The 26,426-nt window shown below is 43.1% G+C and overlaps 1 protein-coding gene across 1 annotated transcript in view; it reads left to right on the top strand.

Annotated features, from left to right (window-relative positions):
• The window catches only part of LYZ (lysozyme), a 37,872-nt gene extending 14,933 nt beyond the window's left edge, over positions 1-22,939 (top strand). Inside the window, exons 3-4 of the mRNA XM_069764633.1 lie at positions 19,992-20,070; positions 22,485-22,939. Of these exons, the coding sequence (XP_069620734.1) occupies positions 19,992-20,070; positions 22,485-22,551 (146 nt within the window). The 3' untranslated portion in view covers positions 22,552-22,939. The remainder of the gene's footprint in view (positions 1-19,991; positions 20,071-22,484) is intronic.
• The last annotated feature ends 3,487 nt before the right edge of the window (positions 22,940-26,426 follow it).

The following is a 26,426-nucleotide window of genomic DNA, read 5'->3' as shown; positions in this document are numbered from 1 at the left end:
GCTGAAATTACTCCTCATGTTCCATGAGGTGGCACATGAGTTCAAGTAATTTCAGGATGGTTTTTTGAAGGGTTTTTCGCTGACCACGCAGTTCACTTTTGTATCCTCTGCTATCTAGCTTTAGCGGGCCTCATTTTTGCTGATTCTATTTTCATAACTACGTATGTGCTTTCCTCTCATTTCACCGTTATTACATGTGGGGGGCTGCTATTTCTGTGGGGTGTTTCTCTGGAGGCAAGTGAGGTCTGTGTTTCTTCTTATAGGGGAAGTTAATCCTTCGGCTGGCGCGAGACGTCTAGGAATCATCGTAGGCACGTTCCCCGGCTACTGCTAGTTGTGTGTTTAGGTTCAGGATCGCGGTCAGCTCAGGTTCCATCACCCTAGAGCTTGTTTTGTTTTTGTGCTTGTCCTTTTGTGATCCCCTGCCATTGGGATCATGACAAGCTTAGTAATGAAGAGGTATCTATAAGCAACCTCTCCATTACTAATCCTATAGTTATATGGTAAATAAAGACACAGCCAGAACAAAATCCTTAAATTGAAAAAATGACAAAGACTCCTTTAATAATCTCAAACCATACTTACGACCTCACCTAATTCCACCGAAGCCCTCGAACTCCTGTAATAAAAGTAAAATAAAAAAACAACAATATACCGTACCTGTTGGTCGTTCTGTCCCATGCCTTAATCCATGTCTGGGAGAGAATTAGTTTTCAACCTGGACGGTGCCAAGATGCGTACCACTGGTGAATGAGATGCTGCGAGCGCAGCCTCAGTGAAGTCACTGAGGCTGCGCTCCCGGCCGGCTGAACTGCGGTGACCTCTGGACCGTGGGAAAAAGTCAGTGATGAGATCACCGCAGTTCAAGCTCAGTGTCTTCACAGCAGATCACTGTGAGAATTTTTCAAATCATCTCATTCACCAGTGGTTCTCAGCCTGGAGGGACGCATCTTGGCACCGTCCAGGTTGAAAACTAATTCTCCCTCAGACATGGATTACGGCAAGGCTAAGTGCCAGAATTGGCGCATAAGATGCACCTTTTCTGGGGCGGCTGAGAGCTGATGTTTTTAGTCAGGGGGGCCAGTATCCATAGCTTTTGCTGGTTATTAATTAGAGGGGGACCCACGTCATTTTTTGGGGGTACCCCATTTTAATAGCCAGTAAAGGCTAAGTATACAGTTGTGAGCTGATATTAATAGCCTGGGAAGCTCCATGGTATTACCCCCTTTCCAGGCTATAAACATCTGCCCCCAGTCGTCGGCTTTCCCTTTGCTGGTTACGAAAATTGCATGGGAGCCCACACCATTTTTTTCCAAAAAATAATATTTATGTCATTTATATATTTATTCTATTTTTATTTACTGTATGCAATCCATGTCTTCTATCCTGTTGGCTCTTGCAATGATTTTACAGAACACGGCAGATAATTTACCAGCTTTTCTTCTATCTCTCTATCTACTATATAAATATCTAAGGGTCACTTCCATCTGTCTGTAACGGAAATCCCAAGTTGCTGATTGGTCACGGCAAAACAGCCACCACCAATCAGCGACGGGCAGAGTCCGGTGGCAAAATGGCCGCTCCTTACTCCCCGCAATCAGTGCCCGCTCCATACTCCCCTCCAGTCAGCGCTCACACAGGGTTAATGGCAGCGTTAACAGACCGCGTTATGCCACGGTGTAACTCACTCCGTTAACGCTGCTATTAACCCTGTGTGACCAACTTTTTATTATTGATGCTGCTTATGCAGCATCAATAGTAAAAAGATCTAATGTTAAAAATCATCAAAAAAATTAAAAATAGTTATATACTCACCATCCGTCGGCCCCTCGGATCCAGAACAGGCCTTTCCCACTCCTCGCGACGCTCCGGTGACCGCTCCATGCATTGCGATCTCACGAGACCGCAATGCACTCTTGAGACCAGAGCGCGTGAGGAGCATCTGTAAATGCTTCGCCTGGATCCGGGGGCCAACGGAAGGTGAGTATATAACTATTTTTTATTTTAATTATTTTTTTTAACAGGGATATGATGCCCACATTGCTATATACTACATGGGCTGTGCAATATACTGCATGGGCTGTGCAATATACTGCGTAGGCTGTGCAATATACTATGTAGGCTGTGCTATATACTGCATGGGCTGTGCAATATACTGCATGAGCTGTGCAATATACTACTTGGGCTGTGGAATATACTACGTGGGTTGTGCAATGTACTACGTGGGCTGTGCAATGTACTACGTGGGCTGTGCAATGTACTACGTGGGCTGTGCAATGTACTACGTGGGCTGTGCAATGTACTGCGTGGGCTGTGCAATATACTGCATGGGCTGTGCTATATACTGCGTGGGCTGTGCTATATACTACGTGGGCTGTGCAATATACTACGTGGCTGTGCAATATACTACGTGGCTGTGCAATATACTACGTGGCTGTGCTATTTACTACGTGGGCTGTTATATACTACGTGACTGTGCTATATACTATGTGGCCGGCCACGAACAATCAGCGACAGGCGCAGTCCATCCACGAATTGGCGCGGGATTTGAACCACGCTTCCCTATTTGGTCGCGGCCAGCCAAATCCTGTGTATTCAAAGTATTATTCTAAAATCTTCATAAATAAACTACATACTAGAATACCCGATGCGTTAGAATCGGGCTACCATCTAGTGTAATATAAATACATACTGTATATATATGTGTGTGTCACTGACATCTACATATCTATGTATTCTATATGTATACACCTATTCTATCTATTTTATTCTAACCTGTCAGTGTGATTTTACTGTATGCCGCACATGAATTGCCGGCTTTTAAAAGAAAAATTTTTAGAATTAAGAGTCCTCAGTGGTTGATACCTTTTAATGGCTAACTGAAAAGATGGTAACAAATTGCAAGCTTTTGAGACTATTCAGGTCTCTTCGTCAGGCACAGACTAAAGCAAATTCTGAAGAATAACATATTTATACACAACACAGCACAGAAATGTCATTATGGTAGAGTGAGAAGTGATAAACAATTGTGTCCATGAATATTGGAAAGTTCCTAGATTAGGAGTGAATGTTTTGTTGTCCTCTGATTGGTGTCTGGTTCTGTTATGATGACCCCACATGGTCTGAAGTGCAAATTCCTTAATTGATGTAATAAGACATAAATCCATGTGACACATTCATTCCTGCACTAAGTGTGTCAAAGGTCATCATAAGTTATACTCCCAGATTCTCCTGTCTCTTTGAGATTTGAAGCTACCTTTTAATACAAGTAATTTCAGCTCCATAGTGCTATGATCAGCCATACAAAAATGTTTGGCCACAGGTAGATCCATTCTTTTTTCTTTTATTGTATGGTGGTGAGAATTTATCCTTGTTCTCAGTTTTTGCCCTGTCTCCCCAACATACAGACCCCCAGTTAGACATTTAGTACACATAATTAAGTACACCACATTAGATGTGATGCAGCTGAAGGGACCTGGCATCTTGCAGTCCTGATGTGAATTGGGGATCTTTATCTTGTCCGTGGTCTTTATAAATGAACAGGTTTTACATTTTTTCTGGTTGCTTCTTAGATTTGGGGGCTGCCTAAAACACAGTAGTGGGGGGTCTGGAAAAATGGATTGTAAGCGGGCATCTTTTTGTAGTAAAGGTTGTAATTTCAGTGCAGCTCCCCTTAGTACCTCTAGATTTGGATTGTAGGTAACTAATAGAGGTACCCGGTTATTTTCTTCTTTAGCTTTGTAATGTAGCAGGTGATTCCTTGATATTCTGGTGGCTCTTGTGATTTGGTTTTCAATTGTTCTTGGATGGTAGCCCTGATTCAAAAAGGTCTTTCTGAGGCGACCAAGGTGTTCATCCCTATCCATTGGGTTCTAACATATACAATTGTATCTGATGGCTTGGCTGTAGACAATAGAGTTTTTTATGTGTTTTGGATGGAAACTGTCCCATTTAAGGTATGTTGGACGGTCGATTGGCTTCTGGTACAGGGATGTCTCTATTTTATTGTTCTGCAGCTTAATGATGGTGTCCAAAAAGTTAATTTCAGTAAGGGAGTAGTTGAGTGTCAAGTTGATGGTGGGATGAAATTGATTAAACTGTTCATGGAACTTCTTTAGCTGTGGCTCAGACTCCGTCCAGATGATTAAAATGTCATCAATGTAGCGGTAGTAGGCCAGAGGCCTGCTGGGACATGAGGACAAAAAGTCACTTTCAAGCTTGGCCATGAAAATATTTGCATACTGTGGAGCCATTTTACTTCCTATTGCTGTGCCAGTCTCCTGTAGATAGATCTTGTTGTCAAATTCAAAGTAATTGTGGGTGAGGATGAATTTTATAAGTTTCACCACAGAATCAGTATCAGTCCCTGTGTTTTCCAGGAAGTATTTGCAGGCATTTAATCCATCCTCGTGTGGGATATTGAAGTACAAAGATTCCACATCCATGGTGGCCAGGATGGTTCCTTCTGGTAGAGGACATAGTAACATAGTAACATAGTTAGTAAGGCCGAAAAAAGACATTTGTCCATCCAGTTCAGCCTATATTCCATCATAATAAATCCCCAGATCTACGTCCTTCTACAGAACCTAATAATTGTATGATACAATATTGTTCTGCTCCAGGAAGACATCCAGGCCTCTCTTGAATCCCTCGACTGAGTTCGCCATCACCATCTCCTCAGGCAAGCAATTCCAGATTCTCACTGCCCTAACAATAAAGAATCCTCTTCTATGTTGGTGGAAAAACCTTCTCTCCTCCAGACACAAAGAATGCCCCCTTGTGCCCGTCACCTTCCTTGGTATAAACAGATCCTCAGCGAGATATTTGTATTGTCCCCTTATATACTTATACATGGTTATTAGATCGCCCCTCAGTCGTCTTTTTTCTAGACTAAATAATCCTAATTTCGCTAATCTATCTGGGTATTGTAGTTCTCCCATCCCCTTTATTAATTTTGTTGCCCTCCTTTGTACTCTCTCTAGTTCCATTATATCCTTCCTGAGCACCGGTGCCCAAAACTGGACACAGTACTCCATGTGCGGTCTAACTAGGGATTTGTACAGAGGCAGTATAATGCTCTCATCATGTGTATCCAGACCTCTTTTAATGCACCCCATGATCCTGTTTTCCTTGGCAGCTGCTGCCTGGCACTGGCTGCTCCAGGTAAGTTTATCATTAACTAGGATCCCCAAGTCCTTCTCCCTGTCAGATTTACCCAGTGGTTTCCCATTCAGTGTGTAATGGTGATATTGATTCCTTCTTCCCATGTGTATAACCTTACATTTATCATTGTTAAACCTCATCTGCCACCTTTCAGCCCAAGTTTCCAACTTATCCAGATCCATCTGTAGCAGAATACTATCTTCTCTTGTATTAACTGCTTTACATAGTTTTGTATCATCTGCAAATATCGATATTTTACTGTGTAAACCTTCTACCAGATCATTAATGAATATGTTGAAGAGAACAGGTCCCAATACCGACCCCTGCGGTACCCCACTGGTCACAGCGACCCAGTTAGAGACTATACCATTTATAACCACCCTCTGCTTTCTATCACTAAGCCAGTTACTAACCCATTTACACACATTTTCCCCCAGACCAAGCATTCTCATTTTGTGTACCAACCTCTTGTGCGGCACGGTATCAAACGCTTTGGAAAAATCGAGATATACCACGTCCAATGACTCACAGTGGTCCAGCCTATAGCTTACCTCTTCATAAAAACTGATTAGATTGGTTTGACAGGAGCGATTTCTCATAAACCCATGCTGATATGGAGTTAAACAGTTATTCTCATTGAGATAATCCAGAATAACATCCCTCAGAAACCCTTCAAATATTTTACCAACAATAGAGGTTAGACTTACTGGCCTATAATTTCCAGGTTCACTTTTAGAGCCCTTTTTGAATATTGGCACCACATTTGCTATGCGCCAGTCCTGCGGAACAGACCCTGTCGCTATAGAGTCCCTAAAAATAAGAAATAATGGTTTATCTATTACATTACTTAGTTCTCTTAGTACTCGTGGGTGTATGCCATCCGGACCCGGAGATTTATCTATTTTAATCTTATTTAGCCGCTTTCGCACCTCTTCTTGGGTTAGATTGGTGACCCTTAATATAGGGTTTTCATTGTTTCTTGGGATTTCACCTAGCATTTCATTTTCCACCGTGAATACCGTGGAGAAGAAGGTGTTTAATATGTTAGCTTTTTCCTCGTCATCTACAACCATTATTTCCTCACTATTTTTTAAGGGGCCTACATTTTCAGTTTTTATTCTTTTACTATTGATATAGTTGAAGAACAGTTTGGGATTAGTTTTACTCTCCTTAGCAATGTGCTTCTCTGTTTCCTTTTTGGCAGCTTTAATTAGTTTTTTAGATAAAGTATTTTTCTCCCTATAGTTTTTTAGAGCTTCAATGGTGCCATCCTGCTTTAGTAGTGCAAATGCTTTCTTTTTACTGTTAATTGCCTGTCTTATTTCTTTGTTTAGCCACATTGGGTTTTTCCTATTTCTAGTCCTTTTATTCCCACAAGGTATAAACCGCTTACACTGCCTATTTAGGATGTTCTTAAAGGGAACCTGTCACCTGAATTTGGCGGGACTGGTTTTGGGTCAAATGGGCGGAGTTTTCTGGTGTTTGATTCACCCTTTCCTTACCCACTGGCTGCATGCTGGCTGCAATATTGGATTGAAGTTCATTCTCTGTCCTCCGTAGTACACGCCTGCACAAGGCAAGATTGTTTTGCGCAGGCATGTACTATGGAGGACAGAGAATGAACTTCAATCCAATATTGCACCCAGCATGCAGCCAGCGGGTAAGGAAAGGGTGAATCAAACACCAGAAAACTCCGCCCATATGACCCAAAACCAGTCCCGCCAAATTCAGGTGACAGAGTCCCTTTAAACATTTCCCATTTATTATCTGTATTCTTATTTCTGAGGATATTGTCCCAGTCTACCAGATTAAGGGTATCTCTAAGCTGGTCAAACTTTGCCTTCCTAAAGTTCAGTGTTTTTGTGACTCCCTGACAAGTCCCCCTAGTGAAAGACAGGTGAAACTGTACAATATTGTGGTCGCTATTTCCTAGATGCCCGACCACCTGCAGATTTGTTATTCTGTCAGGTCTATTAGATAGTATTAGGTCTAAAAGTGCTGCTCCTCTGGTTGGATTCTGCACCAATTGTGAAAGATAATTTTTCTTGGTTATTAGCAGAAACCTGTTGCCTTTATGGGTTTCACAGGTTTCTGTTTCCCAGTTAATATCCGGGTAGTTAAAGTCCCCCATAACCAGGACCTCATTATGGGTTGCAGCTTCATCTATCTGCTTTAGAAGTAGACTTTCCATGGTTTCTGTTATATTTGGGGGTTTGTAACAGACCCCAAAGAGAATTTTGTTACCATTTTTCCCTCCATGAATTTCGACCCATATGGACTCGACATCCTCATTTCCTTCGCTAATATCCTCCCTCAAAGTGGACTTTAGACAAGACTTTACATAGAGACAAACCCCTCTTCCTCTACGATTTTTACGATCCTTTCTAAACAGACTGTAACCCTGTAAGTTAACTGCCCAGTCATAGCTTTCATCTAACCATGTCTCGGTTATTCCCACTATGTCATAGTTACCTGTAGATATTTCTGCTTCTAGTTCTTCCATCTTGTTTGTCAGGCTTCTGGCGTTTGCGAGCATGCAGTTTAGAGGATTTTGTTTTGTTCCAATCTCCTCGCTGTGGATTGTTTTAGAAATGTTCTTACCTCCCTTGTGAGTATGTTTTCCTGGGTCCTCTTTGTTCAAGTCTAATGTTTTTCTTCCCGTCCCCTCTTCTTCTAGTACCTAGGACCTATTGCTGATAGTGTATTCAATAGGTCAGTTGTGTCCTGAATGTAGCTGGGTCTATCCTTTTACCAGGGGTGTAAGAATACCCTCTACCCATCCAGATACCTGCTCAGTAAGGGTGCCTGTTATGGCTGGCAATCAGGCAACACAGCGTGCAGTAATCAGCGCACATACAGAGATCTGACAATAACCAAAAACAATAGGACGAGCTCTGAGACGTGGAATCTCTGTAGACTGCAGTACCTGATCTATCCTCACACAACTATAAGCAGCAGTGGATTGCGCCTATAACTACCTATGCAACTCGACACTGCCTGAGGAGCTGACTAGCCTGCAGATAGAAATACAAGCCTGACTTACCTCAGAGAAATACCCCAAAGGAATAGGCAGCCCCCCACATATAATGACTGTTAGCAAGATGAAAAGACAAACGTAGGAATGAAATATATTCAGCAAAGTGAGGCCCGATATTCTAGACAGAGCGAGGATAGCAAAGAGAACTATGCAGTCTACAAAAAACCCTAAAACGAAAACCACGCAAAGGGGCAAAAAGACCCACCGTGCCGAACTAACAGCACGGCGGTGCACCCCTTTGCTTCTCAGAGCTTCCAGCAAAAGTTAATAGCAAGCTGGACAGAAAAAAACAGAAAACAAACTAGAAGCACTTATCTAGCAGAGCAGCAGGCCCAAGGAAAGATGCAGTAGCTCAGATCCAACACTGGAACATTGACAAGGAGCAAGGAAGACAGACTCAGGTGGAGCTAAATAGCAAGGCAGCCAACGAGCTCACCAAAACACCTGAGGGAGGAAGCCCAGAGACTGCAATACCACTTGTGACCACAGAAGTGAACTCAGCCACAGAATTCACAACAGTACCCCCCCCTTGAGGAGGGGTCACCGAACCCTCACCAGAACCCCCAGGCCGACCAGGATGAGCCACATGAAAGGCACGAACAAGATCTGGGGCATGGACATCAGAGGCAAAAACCCAGGAATTATCTTCCTGAGCATAACCCTTCCATTTGACCAGATACTGGAGTCTCCGTCTAGAGACACGAGAATCCAAAATCTTCTCCACAACATACTCCAATTCCCCCTCCACCAAAACAGGGGCAGGAGGCTCCACAGATGGAACCATAGGTGCCACGTATCTCCTCAACAACGACCTATGGAATACATTATGTATGGAAAAGGAGTCTGGGAGGGTCAGACGAAAAGACACCGGATTGAGAATCTCAGAAATCCTATACGGACCAATAAAACGAGGTTTAAATTTAGGAGAGGAAACCTTCATAGGAATATGACGAGAAGATAACCAAACCAGATCCCCAACACGAAGTCGGGGTCCCACACGGCGTCTGCGATTAGCGAAAAGCTGAGCCTTCTCCTGGGACAAGGTCAAATTGTCCACTACCTGAGTCCAGATCTGCTGCAACCTGTCCACCACAGAATCCACACCAGGACAGTCCGAAGACTCAACCTGTCCTGAAGAGAAACGAGGATGGAACCCAGAATTGCAGAAAAATGGAGAGACCAAGGTAGCCGAGCTGGCCCGATTATTAAGGGCGAACTCAGCCAACGGCAAAAATGACACCCAATCATCCTGGTCAGCGGAAACAAAACATCTCAGATATGTTTCCAAGGTCTGATTGGTTCGTTCGGTCTGGCCATTAGTCTGAGGATGGAAGGCCGAGGAAAAAGATAGGTCAATGCCCATCCTACCACAAAAGGCTCGCCAGAACCTCGAGACAAACTGGGAACCTCTGTCAGAAACAATATTCTCAGGAATGCCATGTAAACGAACCACATGCTGAAAGAACAAAGGCACCAAATCAGAGGAGGAAGGCAATTTAACCAAGGGCACCAGATGGACCATTTTAGAAAAGCGATCACAGACCACCCAAATGACCGACATTTTTTGAGAAACGGGAAGGTCAGAAATGAAATCCATCGAAATATGTGTCCAAGGCCTCTTCGGGACCGGCAAGGGCAAAAGCAACCCACTGGCACGTGAACAGCAGGGCTTAGCCCTAGCACAAATTCCACAGGACTGCACAAAAGCACGCACATCCCGTGACAGAGATGGCCACCAGAAGGATCTAGCAACCAACTCCCTGGTACCAAAGATTCCTGGATGACCGGCCAGCACCGAACAATGAAGTTCAGAGATAACTTTACTAGTCCACCTATCAGGGACGAACAGTTTCTCGGCCGGACAACGATCAGGTTTATTAGCCTGAAATTTCTGCAACACTCTCCGCAAATCAGGGGAGATGGCAGACACAATGACTCCTTCCTTGAGGATACTCGCCGGCTCAGATAACCCCGGAGAATCGGGCACAAAACTCCTAGACAGAGCATCCGCCTTCACATTTTTAGAGCCCGGAAGGTACGAAACCACAAAATCAAAACGAGCAAAAAATAACGACCAACGGGCCTGTCTAGGATTCAAGCGCTTGGCAGACTCAAGATAAGTAAGGTTCTTATGATCAGTCAAAACCACCACGCGATGCTTAGCACCCTCAAGCCAATGACGCCACTCCTCGAATGCCCACTTCATGGCCAGCAACTCTCGGTTGCCCACATCATAATTACGCTCAGCAGCAGAAAATTTCCTGGAAAAGAAAGCACATGGTTTGAACACTGAGCAACCAGAACCTCTCTGTGACAAAACCGCCCCTGCACCAATCTCAGAAGCATCAACCTCGACCTGGAACGGAAGAGAAACATCAGGTTGACACAACACAGGGGCACAGCAAAAACGACGCTTCAATTCCTGAAAAGCTTCCACGGCAGCAGAAGACCAATTAACCAAATCAGCACCCTTCTTGGTCAAATCGGTCAATGGTCTGGCAATGCTAGAAAAATTACAGATGAAGCGACGATAAAAATTAGCAAAGCCCAGGAATTTCTGCAGACTTTTCAGAGATGTCGGCTGAGTCCAATCCTGGATGGCCTGAACCTTAACCGGATCCATCTCGATAGTAGAAGGGGAAAAAATGAACCCCAAAAATGAAACTTTCTGCACACCGAAGAGACACTTTGATCCCTTCACGAACAAGGAATTAGCACGCAGTACCTGGAAAACCATTCTGACTTGCTTCACATGAGACTCCCAATCATCTGAGAAGATCAAAATGTCATCCAAGTAAACAATCAAGAATTTATCCAGATACTCACGGAAAATGTCATGCATAAAAGACTGAAAAACAGATGGAGCATTGGCAAGTCCGAACGGCATCACCAGATACTCAAAATGACCCTCAGGCGTATTAAATGCCGTTTTCCATTCATCTCCCTGCCTGATTCTCACCAGATTATACGCACCACGAAGATCAATCTTAGTAAACCAACTAGCCCCCTTAATCCGAGCAAACAAGTCAGATATCAATGGCAAGGGATACTGAAACTTAACAGTGATCTTATTAAGAAGGCGGTAATCAATACACGGTCTTAGCGAACCATCCTTCTTGGCTACAAAAAAGAACCCTGCTCCCAATGGTGACGACGATGGGCGAATATGTCCCTTCTCCAGGGACTCCTTCACATAACTGCGCATAGCGGTGTGTTCAGGTACGGACAAATTAAATAAACGACCCTTAGGGAATTTACTACCAGGAATCAAATCGATAGCACAATCACAATTCCTATGCGGAGGTAGGGCATCAGACTTGGACTCTTCAAATACATCCTGAAAGTCCGACAAGAACTCTGGGATGTCAGAAGGAATGGATGACGAAATAGACAAAAATGGAACATCACCATGTACTCCCTGACAACCCCAGCTGGTTACCGACATAGAGTTCCAATCCAATACTGGATTATGGGTTTGTAGCCATGGCAACCCCAACACGACCACATCATGCAAATTATGCAGTACCAGAAAGCGAATAACTTCCTGATGTGCAGGAGCCATGCACATGGTCAGCTGGGCCCAGTACTGAGGCTTATTCTTGGCCAAAGGTGTAGCATCAATTCCTCTCAACGGAATAGGACACCGCAAAGGCTCCAAGAAAAATCCACAACGTTTAGCATAATCCAAATCCATCAGATTCAGGGCAGCGCCTGAATCCACAAACGCCATGACAGAATATGATGACAAAGAGCACATTAAGGTAATGGACAAAAGGAATTTGGACTGTACAGTACCAATAACGGCAGAGCTATCGAACCGCCTAGTGCGTTTAGGACAATTAGAAATAGCATGAGTAGAATCACCACAATAGAAACACAGTCTGTTCAGACGTCTGTGTTCGTGCCGTTCTACTTTAGTCATAGTCCTGTCGCACTGCATAGGCTCAGGCTTACTCTCAGACAATACCGCCAGATGGTGCACAGATTTACGCTCGCGCAAGCGACGACCGATCTGAATGGCCAAGGACATAGACTCATTCAAACCAGCAGGCATAGGAAATCCCACCATTACATCCTTAAGAGCTTCAGAGAGACCCTTTCTGAACAAAGCCGCTAGTGCAGATTCATTCCACAGAGTGAGTACTGACCATTTCCTAAATTTCTGACAATATACTTCTACATCATCCTGACCCTGGCATAAAGCCAGCAGATTTTTCTCAGCTTGATCCACTGAATTAGGCTCATCGTAAAGCAATCCCAGCGCCTGGAAAAATGCATCAACATTACTCAATGCAGAATCTCCTGGTGCAAGAGAAAACGCCCAGTCCTGTGGGTCGCCGCGCAAAAAAGAAATAATAATCAAAACCTGTTGAATAGGATTACCAGAAGAATGAGGTTTCAAGGCCAAAAATAGCTTACAATTATTTCTGAAGCTCAGGAACTTAGTTCTGTCACCAAAAAACAAATCAGGAATCGGAATTCTTGGTTCTAGCATCGATTTCTGATCAATAGTATCTTGAATCTTTTGTACATTTACAACGAGATTATCCATTGAGGAGCACAGAGCCTGAATATCCATGTCCACAGCTGTGTCCTGAAGCACTCTAATGTCTAGGGGAAAAAAAAGACTGAAGACAGAGCTAAGAAAAAAAAATGATGTCAGGATTTTTTTTTTTCCTCTATTGGAAATCATTGGAAGGGCTCCTTGTACTGTTATGGCTGGCAATCAGGCAACACAGCGTGCAGTAATCAGCGCACATACAGAGATCTGACAATAACCAAAAACAATAGGACGAGCTCTGAGACGTGGAATCTCTGTAGACTGCAGTACCTGATCTATCCTCACACAACTATAAGCAGCAGTGGATTGCGCCTATAACTACCTATGCAACTCGACACTGCCTGAGGAGCTGACTAGCCTGCAGATAGAAATACAAGCCTGACTTACCTCAGAGAAATACCCCAAAGGAATAGGCAGCCCCCCACATATAATGACTGTTAGCAAGATGAAAAGACAAACGTAGGAATGAAATAGATTCAGCAAAGTGAGGCCCGATATTCTAGACAGAGCGAGGATAGCAAAGAGAACTATGCAGTCTACAAAAAACCCTAAAACGAAAACCACGCAAAGGGGCAAAAAGACCCACCGTGCCGAACTAACAGCACGGCGGTGCACCCCTTTGCTTCTCAGAGCTTCCAGCAAAAGTTAATAGCAAGCTGGACAGAAAAAACAGAAAACAAACTAGAAGCACTTATCTAGCAGAGCAGCAGGCCCAAGGAAAGATGCAGTAGCTCAGATCCAACACTGGAACATTGACAAGGAGCAAGGAAGACAGACTCAGGTGGAGCTAAATAGCAAGGCAGCCAACGAGCTCACCAAAACACCTGAGGGAGGAAGCCCAGAGACTGCAATACCACTTGTGACCACAGAAGTGAACTCAGCCACAGAATTCACAACAGGTGCCCACACATGAAATAATTGGTCTTCCTGGGTTTCCATATTTGTGGATTTTGGGAAGCATGTAGAATGTCCCTGTTCTTGGACTTTCTGGTATCAGGTCATCGGCTCTTGTGGATTTGTCAGGCAGACAAGATACCAACTTGTTTAGTTCCTTGTAATAGTCCTGTGTGGGATCCGACTTCAATTTTTTGTAGTAGCGTGTGTCCATAAGTTGTCTGTTTGCTTCCTTCATATAGTCTGATGTGTTCATCATGACTATTGTACCACCCTTGTCAGCAGGTTTGATGATTTCTTTGTTGGTTTTCAGAGACTGTATGGCATTTCTCTCCTGGGCACTGATGTTGGATGCTTGTCTCCTGTTAGTAGCTATGATGGTGGATTTTATCAAATGTCTGAAGGAGTCTATATATTTTTCCAAATGAGGGTTGCGTCCAGGTGGAGGTGTCCAGTCTGACCTCTTCTTTGTTGTTAGGATCCCTTTTCCTTCAGTCCAGGTGAGTTCTGAATCTTCTGCATCACTGAAATATTCCCTCAGACGCAGTCTCCTGAAAAAATGTTCCATATCACTGCAGAGTTCAGTTTTATCCAGGGCCTTAGCAGGACAAAATGAGAGTCCTCTGGAAAGTACGGCCAGTTCCACTTTGTTGGGTTTATAATCTGAGAGATTAATGACATAGTTAGATGCTTTTGTGTCTGGAATGGCGTGTTGTCCAAGTTGTCAGGTTTTGGCTTTGTTTTGTATCTGTTTGTATAGAGTCCTGAATTGAGGCGCAATCTTTTCAAAGGACACCGATTCGCAAACATCGGACAGCACTCACATGGTCCGTGTGGTGTCCGATTTTTTCTTGCACCCATAGGCTTGCATTGGTGAGACTCGGCCGAGATATGCGTAAAATCGCAGCATGCTGCAATTTTACACACACGTAGAATATGCCAGAGAAAAAATACGGTGATTTACGCTGCCCCATAGAGTAACACTGATCCGAGTGCTATGCAATATTTTCTCGCATAGCACTCGTCCGTATTCTACGCTAGTGTGACCCTGGCCTAAAGATAACATTTTTGTCTCCCTATTGCATGGCCCAATACCAACCATAAGTGCCAACCAGTAACACATATTGAGGTCATTCAACACCATTATAAGAGGATTTGAGACTCTTACATATGTACCAGTTACATATCCCACCACATACGATGCAAATCAAAGCTCTACTCTTAGGATAAGTTCACACTAGGTGTTTTTTCATGCGTTTTTTTAATGCTAATTTTCAGCTGCATTTTACAGTACCAGCTATGTCCAGGGCCGGACTGGGACTAAAATTCAGCCCTGGCATTTGAAGGTACACAGGCCCACTTATCACATGGTGACTGTATAATATCTTTGTACACTTGTAGGTTACAAGAAGTGAGGGGAGTGTAACACGACTATATAACATACAGTATAATCACAGCTGTATCCAGCATTACAGCTCAGTCCTATTTATTGATTTTAGTTGCAGTACCAAGAAAAGCCGCTACTTTACCTACATAACTGGATCTCGTAGATAATGAAGGGATTGAGACGACCAAAGGCTATGGAACCTCATTCTGAATCTCCATAAACTTTGCCTACAGCCACTTTTGGTTCCACTGCGCAGCACGAGACCCGGGGACTCTGAAGAGCGGTGACATCAGTAACATCACCGCTCTTCAGATATTCCGGGTCTTCCGCTGAGCTCGGCGACTGTGAAGAGCGGTATTGTTACTACCGTCACCGCTCTTCAGAGTCGCTGGGTCTCGCCAAGTCTGGGCTAGTAGTGGGGGTGTCTGTTAGACACCTCTCCATTACTTACACCAGGGATTGATAGCAGCTGACATTACGCAGCTGACATCAACCCTAAAAATCATTACACATACCAAAATTAAATGCTTTGGCGGCTGGGAAAAGCAGTAGAGTTAGCGCTATTCCCAGGCGCCGGGTGCTAACTACAGCTGTCATCATCCTTGCCTCATCTCCCTGCGAAATATTTCTGTTGTATTTACATGCGCTAATCTCAGGCCGCTAAACGAGTGTGATCGACAATACTGAAGTTGTTCACTTGTTTCCCGGCCTCTTTACACCAACTGAGAAAGAATGATGGGGACAGAACAATCACAATTAGATCAATCTGTCCCCATACAGTATCATGTTATCAGCAGCACAACTACAGTTTAAACCGGCGATGTCCTGCTGAGACCAAGGATTTCTGTTCCCACATAAAAAATCCAATCACTCGGTGAATAGGCAGCATTTTGCTTGTTTAGTATAATACACTCCTTAGTCCTCCATATAGTATAATACACTCCTCAGTCCTCCATATAGTATAATACACTCCTCAGTCCTCCATATAGTATAATACACTCCTCAGTCCTCCATATAGTATAATACACTCCTCATAGTGCTCCATATAGTATAATGCACCGCCATAGTCATCCATGTAGTACAACTCACTTCCCATAGTATAATGCACCCCATAGTTCTTCATATAGTATAATGTATTCCCCATTGTATTCCTCGATACAGTATGATGCAGCCCACTTATAGTATAATGATGCCATCCCCAGAGTATAATGCAGCCACCCCAATGAATATATTGTAGCCCCGAGTATAATGTAACACCCCAGAGAATATAATGCAGCCCCCTCATATAGTATAATGCAGCCCCTGTATATATAATATATGGTAGCCACCTCATATATCATAATGCAGCCCCCCATAGAATATAATGTAGCCCTTCCATAGAATACAATGCAGCCGTCTTCATATAGTATAATGCAGCTCCCCATAGAATATAATGTAGCCCCCTCATAGAGTATGATGCAATCACCCCTCATAGAATATCATAAGTTTAATATATAGAACACATTTAATATAGAATATGATACAGCCTACCTCCCCATAGAATATATTGTAGCCCCATAAAATAGTATGATGCAATCTTCCGTCATAGAATGTAATACAGCACCCCATAGAATGTAATACAGCCCCTCCATAGAATGTAATACAGCCCCTCCATAGAATGTAATACAGCCCCACCCATGGAATGTAATACAGCCCCCCATAGAATGTAATACAGCCACCCATAGAATATAATACAACCCCCTATAGAATGTAATACAGCCCCCCCAATAGAATGTAATACTGCCCCCCATAGAATGTAATACAGCCCCCCTCATAGAATGTAATACAACCCCCCATAGAATGTAATACAGCCCCCTCATAGAGTATGATGCAATCACCCCTCATAGAACATAATAAATTTATTACATAGAATACATTTAATATAGAATATAATACAGCCTACCTCCCCATAGAATATAATGTAGCCCCATAAAAGAGTATGATGCAATCCTCCATCATAGAATGTAATACAGCCCACCATAGAATGTAATACAGCCCCCCATAGAATGTAATACTGCCCCCCAAAGAATGTAATACAGCCCCCCCATGGAATGTAATACAGCCACCCCTAGAATATAATATAACCCCCCATAGAATGTAATACAGACCCCATAGAAAGTAATACAACCCCCATGGAATGTAATACAGCCCCACATAGAATGTAATACAGCCACCCCTAGAATATAATACAACCCCCATAGAATGTAATACAGCCCCCCCATAGAATGTAATACAGCCCCCCATAGAATGTAATACAGCCCCCCATAGAATGTAATACAACCCCCATAGAATGTAATACAACCCCCATAGAATGTAATACAGCCCCCCATAGAATTTAATAGAGCCCCCCATAGAATGTAATACAGCCACCCCTAGAATATAATACAACCCCCCATAAAATGTAATACAACCCCCATAGAATGTAATACAGCCCCCCATAGGATGTAATACAGCCCCCCATAGAATGTAATACAACCCCCATAGAATGTAATACAACCCCCATAGAATGTAATACAGCCCCCCATAGAAAGTAATACAACCCCCCATAGAATGTAATACAGCCCCCCATATAATTTAATAGAGCCCCCCATAGAATGTAATACAACCTCCCATAGAATGTAATACTGCCCCCCCATAGAATGTAATACAGCCCCCCATAGAATGTAATACAGCCCCCTATAGAATATAATACAACCCCCATAAAATGTAATGTAGCGCCCCCCAATAGACCCCACAATCCAGTTATCACTCATTCATATAACAAAAAAACACACAATCCTCCCCTCCCCTCGTGCCGCGTGCTGCTCCTGGCTCCTGTCTCGGCGGCAGTCTGCCCGGCACACAGCAGGTACGCGATGATATGACATCATTGCGCACCCGCAGTGTCAGAGGCAGAACGGGGAATGATGGGAGAGGAAGCGTCAACAGACCCTCTCTCCTCCATCATTGCATTCAACTGTACCGGCCTCATAGACGCCGGTATAGTTGAATGAGGCGGTGCTGGTGGGGGGGGGGAGGTGAGTCGGCGCTGGCGGGGGGAGTTAGCCCAGTGGCAGAGCGTGCAGGGATTGAGCGGCCCACTACTGGCACTGGCCATTCTGGCATTTGCCAGAAGTGCCCAATGGCCAGTCCGGCCCTGGTTATGTCTATGAGATTTCAGAAATTTCATGCACACACCTTGTTTTTTATGACATCAGAATTTTGTGCTTTGCATGTTTCTTTGCAGAACAGAGCATGGCACTTCTTTCAAGTGTTTTCAGCATTTTTCACCCATTGACATGAATGGGTGGTGAAAAAAACACTGAAAAACTGCAGCAAAAATGCAGGTAACAGGTTTTTCAGCATTGTTTTGTGCTAAGACCTGACTCTGTAGAATAAGGCTTTTTTTGCACTAAACTTTATCAGCATGCGCAAGAGACAACTCTAGCATGCCAATAACAAAGCAAAAAATGCAGCAAAATAACGCAAGAAAAAACAAACAAAACCTGCTTTTTTCTGCAGCTTCTTTCCGGCCAAGAGATCTAGTTTTGCTGCAGAAAAAAAAGCTGAAGAAACGCCTAGTGTGAACTTACCCTTACTGTAGAATGTTGACTTGTTCAGATATTTTAATCAGCAGAAGACAACACCATTTTCTTGATGCCCAAATATTCCTCTATTAATATAATTATTACTAGCCCCAGTTCATGACATCTTTTGCTTTATGGTGAAATAGAGGCAGGGGACTCCCTGGGGCAAATGGACCTAGAATTTGAAGCTCTTCCACTAAAGGTACCTTCACACATAACGATTTCGTTAACGATATCGTTGCAACGTCACGCTTTTTGTGACGTAGCAACGATCCCGCTAACGATCTCGTTATGTGTGACAGCGACCAACGATCAGGCCCCTGCTGGGAGATCGTTGGTCGTGGGGATCAGGACTTTTTGGTCGCTGATCACCCGCTGTCATCGCTGGATCGGCGTGTGTGACGCCGATCCAGCGATGTGTTCACTTGTAACCAGGGTAAACTTCCGGTTACTAAGCGCAGGGCCGCGCTTAGTAACCCGATATTTATCCTGGTTACCATTGCAAAAGTAAAAAAAAAAAACAGTACATACTCACATTCCGATGTCTGTCACGTTCCCCGTGAGTATGTACTGTTTTTTTTTTTTTTTAACTTTTACAATGGTAACCAGGATAAATATCGGGTTACTAAGCGCGGCCCTGCACTTAGTAACCCAATGTTTACCCTGGTTACCCGGGGACTTCGGCATCGTCGAAGACAGTTTCAACCATGCCGAAGTCTTTCCCCTGATCGTTGGTCGCTGGAGAGAGCTGTCTGTGTGACAGCTCTCCAGCGACCACACAACGACTTACCAACGATCACGGCCAGGTCGTATCGCTGTTCGTGATCGTTGGTAAGTCGTTTAGTGTAACGGTACCTTAACTCTGGGGCACTTTTGGTTGGGGGGGTAGGCAAATTAAACAGTATCAGTCACCAGGTCAAAAGTGGACTCTTTTTTTTGTATCCACTATATGGTGCCATAGATATTGGCCTTTTTATTTAGTTCACCCAATATGTTAATTGTTATGGTCTTTACCAAGGGGGAGTTGGTCACAGTATTCTCTATGGGCGTCGCTTTATGCTTCACTGCATTATAACCCCCTTGGTAAAGTCATCTGATAATAAAAAAACAAAACAAATGAGTACTTAGGGGAATAGCAGGAATAAAATAAGAGCAAAGATTGGATACTTTTGACTCGGTGACAGATCCTCTTTAACGGAGCCATTATAGGAACAGACGTAAGAAAATAAAGGTATGTTGTCCATATGTGGATGGAGCCTATGATTACCTTTTAATGTAATGATGCATTATTATTTAAAGCTATAACATAATTTCATCAATTCTAATTTTCATGTCATTTAACAGAATTGCTGTCTGATGACATAACGAAATCTGTGCAATGTGCAAAGCGAGTTGTGAGTGATCCCAATGGTATGAATGCATGGTGAGTATAAGGTGCTACACTAATAATGTAATCATGTAACAGTAAAAATAGTAAAACATGGCTTTATATAAATGTATATTCAATAACATATACAGTATTGTGACATCATCACAACAGATCATTGGCCACAAATAAATGAATATACAGTACAGAACATGATAAAATACACATTGCAACAAAGTGCAACCAATAAATACCGATAAATACACATATTCAGTATTATTATATTGTTTTAACATCACCACACAGGTATCACAGCATAAAGACACCCTGTTGTGAAAGCAAAACAAGTAAACAATGGGGCTATTGTAACAACATGATGAATGAGTGCAATCTATAAAAAAATCCACATTATTGTGACATCGTCACTGCAGACTACAGCCTACAGCCTACAAACACACTATTGTGATGCTATAGTAATAGACAACTACCTATAAATACAAATACACTATACAGTGGGTACGGAAAGTATTCAGACCCCTTTAAATTTTTCACTGTTTGTTTCATTGCAGCCATTTGGTAAATTCAAAAAATTTCATTTGTTTTCTCATTAATGTACTCTCTGCATCCCATCTTGACTGAAAAGAAACAGAAATGTAGAAATTTTTGCACATTTTATAAAAAAGAAAAACTGAAATATCACATGGTCATAAGTATTCAGACCCTTTGCTCAGACACTCATATTTAAGTCACATGCTGTCCATTTCTTTGTGATCCTCCTTGAGATGGGTCTACTCCTTCATTGGAGGCCAGCTGTGTTTAATTAAACTGATAGGACTTGATTTGGAAAGGCACACACCTGTCTATATAAGACCTCACAGCTCACATTGCATGTCAGACCAAATGAGAATCATGAGGTCAAAGGAACTGGCCAAGGAGCTCTGAGACAGAATTGTGGCAATGCACATATCTGGCCAAGGTTACAACAGAATTTCTGCAGTACTAAAGGCTCTTAAGAGCACAGTGGCCTTCATAATCCTTAAATGGAAGACGTTTGGGACCACCTGAAGTCTTCCTAGACCTGGCCATCCAGCCAAACTGAGCAAGAACCCCAAGATCTCTGTGGCTGAGCTCCAGAGATACAGTAGGGAGATGGGAGAAAGTTCCACAAAGTCAACTATCACTGCAGCCCTCCACCAGTCAGGCCTTTATGGCAGAGTGGCCCAATGGAAGCCTCTCCTCAGTGCAAGACATATGAAAGCCCACATAGTGTTTGCTGAAAAACACATGAAGGACTCCCAGACTATGAGAAATAAGATTCTCTGGTCTCATCAGACGAAGATAGACCTTTTTGGTGATAATTCTAAGTGGTATGTGTGGAGAAAACCAGGCACTGCTCATCACCTGCCAATACAATCCCAACAGTGAAACATGGTGGTGGCAGCATCATGCTATGGGGGTGTTTTTCAGCTGCAGGGACGGGACGACTGGCTGCCATTTAATGAAACATGAATGCGGCCAAATACAGAGATATCCTGGATGAAAACCTCTTCCAGAGTGCTCTAGACCTCAGACTTGGCCAAATGTTCACCTTCCAGCAAGACAATGACCCTAAGCACACAGCTAAAATAACAAAGGAGTGGCTTCAGAACAACTCTATGACCATTCTAAACCCAATTGAGCATCTCTGGAGAGATCTGAAAATGGCCGTCCACCAATGTTCACCATCCAACCTGACAGAACTGGAGAGGATCTGCAAGGAAGAATGGCAGAGGATCCCCAAATCCAGGTGTGAAAAACTTGTTGCACCGTTCCCAAGAAGACTCATGGCTGTACTAGCTCAAAGAGGTGCTTCTACTCAATACTGAGCAAAGGGTCTGAATACTTATGACCATGTGATATTTCAGTTTTTCTTTTTTAATAAATTTGCTACGTTAATATATTTGTTACATTACTACATTTCAGTTTTTTTTCAGTCAAGATGGGGTGCCGAGTGTACATTAATGAGAACAAAAATGAACTTTTTTGAATTTACCAAATGGCTGCAATGAAACAAAGAGTGAAACATTTTAATGGGTCTGAATACTTTCCGTACCCACTGTAGATTATATATGAGGAGTCACAGGTGACTCTAATAGGAAATCTTTTTCCTGATCTTGGGTGTGAGAATGTGTCTCCTTTGGTTACATTGCAGCATTGCAAGCAGAGGAATGGCAGGGGAATGTCCATTTGCATTGGTTAGACAAGACAAGCCTTCTTGTCTACCCAACACATGTAATCTATTTGATCAAATGTCTATATGGTCTCGGATAAATGTAAACTTTATTCGGCACGGAACCCAAACTTTGGACGAACCTGAACATCAACGGGTCCGCTCATCCCTAATCACCAGCACATCCTCATTAATCATTAAAGTTAACATACCTGACAACGCTGCTAATATTGAACTTATGAAATCTTTTTTTCTTCTACAGGGTTGCTTGGAGAAATCACTGCAAAGGCAGAGACTTGTCAGAATGGATTAGAGGTTGCAAGCTTTAATTCTGAACATTTATTCTACTCTTTACAGTCTCATAGATTTTACTCAAAATATTTTATAATCAACAATGGCACATTGGGAAGGAATTACTAATCCCGAGCAATAGTTAGTGCAAATTTAGGCTACATAGTGTTAAAATCCAGTAAATTTATGACAGAAGTTGTAATGCTAGATGATAAATGTATATAATCTTTAGACCCCTTTGTTTAACTTTATACCATCTAAGTTGGTTACTATGGCACATTAGGAGGGATTCATTAACTACATTTTTTCTGATGTTAAATAGTCACAATTTTTCTTGATGTTTAATTTCTAACATCCTAAAGTTACAATCATAAATGTCTAGATTAATGGTATTTGTGTATTAAAAACATTAAACAATGTTAAAAATATAGGTGTACTGAAGATTATTTCTTGCAACAACATCAAATTCATGGCTACACAAGGGCGTGTAGCTTTAGTCAGTGGACCTACAGTGATAATACAAACAGTATTTAAGACTATGTGCTGATTTGTTTTCCTTTTTAAAATGCAAAATTAAGTTTTTTTCTAAATAGTCTTCATTAGAAATGTACTGCCATTTTGCTGCATCAAGTTCTTCGCCTAGCTAGCTTCACTGCAAAATCTGTCAGGGCTTTGCTCCTAACTTTGATGGCGCTCTTTGCTCTCCTCCATGCTCTAAGTGTTAGCAATAGCGGCTGGGAGGATGAGGAAGATGTACACAGCAGATCAAAGTCTGGACAGGGAAGAAAGTGTCGGGGTCGTCACGACAATACCCTTCATCCACCAGTCATTCCAAATCAGATTAGAAGCAGTGGTACCGGAGTGAAGAATGAGTCAGACACAATGCTGGTTCAAACTCAGTGCCTGCTTATGCTTCCACACGTAGTGGTAACCTCACAGCAACTGAACTCTTTATTTCATATACACAACATTATATGGTCCATTGGGGGAAGGTGTGCAGAGGGCGGGGATAGGCGGGGTTTAAGCAATGTATCTAGTATTCAGTCTCTCTGGTTGGCCTGACGTCATATGATAGATCCTCCTTCCTCCACGTCACTTTAAGTTTCCATTTCTCCAGGGACGATACTTTAGCTTCAGAAACGAAAGTAGATTCTTGGCAAGAACAAAAAGTAGGGCAAAGGTGAATACTGGCAGCCATCTTAAATACAGTTAAATTTGCATTTGGCAAGCAAAGGGAAAAACTTATTGTTTCACAGTATAAGAATATATAAAAGTACAAAAGTGTATAAAGACATATATTTTCACCTTGACAATCCCCCCTAAACACTAAGTTTTTCCCTAAAAAGAAAGATCCTTCGACACTGTCCATGTGATGGGGAAAGGGGAGGTGGATTTCTTCATCCAGACACCTCAGAAGCTCTCCCCTTGTGAGAGGCCTCCAGGCAGCTGAACCCTTCACTAGCTTCACATGGAGTTCTCCCGCTGTCCCTAAACTAAATCTCTTTGCATCATCTGAGAGTAAAGGGGTTTTGTCTATCTTCTTGAGGGGGACATACTTAGGGATCTCCCCTGGATCAGTGCCATTGTACTCTGGTGGGTCTACTTCTTGGTTGAGGAAGGTGCCAGTCGGAGTTGCCTTAGTAATAACCTTTTTATACAGGGGAATAACACAACAGAGGATTATCGATCTAACTACAAGAAGGGTAATCAGTACTAGACAAGCTTGTTGAAGGAATCCCTTGAGCCCACCCAACCAACCGGAAAAGAAAGATGTGTCTACTCCTGCATTAGTTTTTAATTCTGCTGCTAACCCATTTATCTTCTTAAGGGCTATCATGGTCTTTCCATTTACCCCAGAGTTCTGAGGGATATAGGTACAACACTCCTCTCCCACTATCCCACAGACTCCTCCTTTCTCAGCTAAGATCATATCAAGGGCTAGTCGGTTTTGGAGGGTCATTCTAGTGTTAGGGCCCAACTCCTCAACTATACCTTGGAAGGCATCACAGGTAAAATTGACGAACCTTTGTTCACTGTAATATATGTAATTGGTCCAATCAACATTTTATTAATCTGCACCTGTGGGATTATAGAAGCAAATCTAGCATAGATCTGATTCTGGGCCTTAAATTGGTCAGGCACCCCCCTTGGCACTCCAATGCCATCGACATATACCAATGGATCTTCTTCATAACTCATGTGGAGCTGATCGAGACTTCTCCTCTTTCTGGTATATTCATCAGGTGTCTCTGGATCCCAAGGTAAAATCTTGAACTGCATAGCTAGTTTAACAAGGGTACATTGACCTGTCCAGGCATTACGCAACCTAGGATGGAGCTTACCATTTCCACATAACCAATAAATGTCGTACATGTACTTTGTATGATTAGCTAGCAAATCAGTATCTAGGGAACTGTTCTCTTTGCAGAACCCTGTCTCGAAGACCCCTACTGGTGTACCTGTAGTGTCATGGGAATTATAACATGTATAATTATCAGCTAACACAGTTATCCCTTCTGGGACCTTTAGTGTGGGTTCTTCATGTATTAGTGGAACATAATCCAATCAGTGGGCTTTAAACCCTTCAACAGATTCATAACAAAGGCAGTGGTATTGTCATCAGGAAAAGACAATGCATGTGTGTATAGATGTGTATTCGCTGCAGCACAAGCAATACATCCTACAGAGATACTCTGGACTCTTACATTGTATCTTACCCATTCTAACCATAAATTTGTCCTTGGGGCTGTTTGTGTTTCTATGGAGAAAACTTCTTGCCAACTAAGGGTACCGTCACACTATACGATTTACCTACGATCACGACCAGCGATATGACCTGGCCGTGATCGTAGGTAAATCGTAGTGTGGTCACTGGGGAGCTGTCACACAGACAGCTCTCCAGCGACCAACGATGCCGAGGTCCCTGGGTAACCAGGGTAAACATCGGGTAACTAAGCGCAGGACCGCGCTTAGTTACCCGATGTTTACCCTGGTTACAAGCGTTAAACTAAAAAAAAAAAAACAGCACATACTTACATTCTGGTGTCCGTCAGGTCCCTTGCAGTCTGCTTCCGCACTCAGTGACTGCCGGCCGTAAAGTGAAAGTGAAAGCACAGCCGCTGTGCTCTGCTTTCACTTTACGGCCGGCAGTCACAGTGCTGGAAGCAGACTGCAAGGGACCTGACGGACACCAGAATGTAAGTATGTGCTGTTTGTTTTTTCTTAGTTTAACGCTTGTAACCAGGGTAAACATCGGGTTACTAAGCGCGGTCCTGCGCTTAGTTACCCGATGTTTACCCTGGTTACAAGCGAACGCATCGCTGGATCGCATCGCTAGATCGCTAGATCGGTGTCACACACACCGATCTAGCGATGACAGCGGGAGATCCAGCGATGAAAGAAAGTTCCATACGATCTGCTACGACGTACGATTCTCAGCAGGATCCCTGATCGCTGCTGCGTGTCAGACACAGCGATATCGTAACGATATCGCTGGAACGTCACGAATCGTACCGTCGTAGCGATCAAAATGTTATAGTGTGACGGTACCCTAAGACCTGGAATGGGGATTACTTCGTTAACTATATTTTGCAAACGTTCACCTGGGCCTGTTTTAGCTGTACTGGTAACGGGGGCCTTGGTTGGTCTGAAGCTAATATCCTGGAGCTGTATATGGCCTAAATTCCCATAGTATCCACTATTAAACACATTATGAAAATATCTTCCCAGCACAATAGTTATCTCTGGTAACACATATACAATACTGGATAATTCCCTCTACCACCCGCTGAGTCTCGGGGCACTTGACTACATCGCAGAAATCAAATCTCCAGATATTTACCGGGGCCGTTAGGTTTACCCAGAGAATAGTGGCACCGGTATTCTTATTTACAATAGGGGCCAGGGAGGTAGG

The sequence above is a fragment of the Ranitomeya imitator genome, chromosome 4 (assembly GCF_032444005.1).
Source record: "Ranitomeya imitator isolate aRanImi1 chromosome 4, aRanImi1.pri, whole genome shotgun sequence".
Classification (NCBI taxonomy): domain Eukaryota; kingdom Metazoa; phylum Chordata; class Amphibia; order Anura; family Dendrobatidae; genus Ranitomeya; species Ranitomeya imitator.
This window is presented reverse-complemented; position numbering and strand designations above follow the sequence as displayed.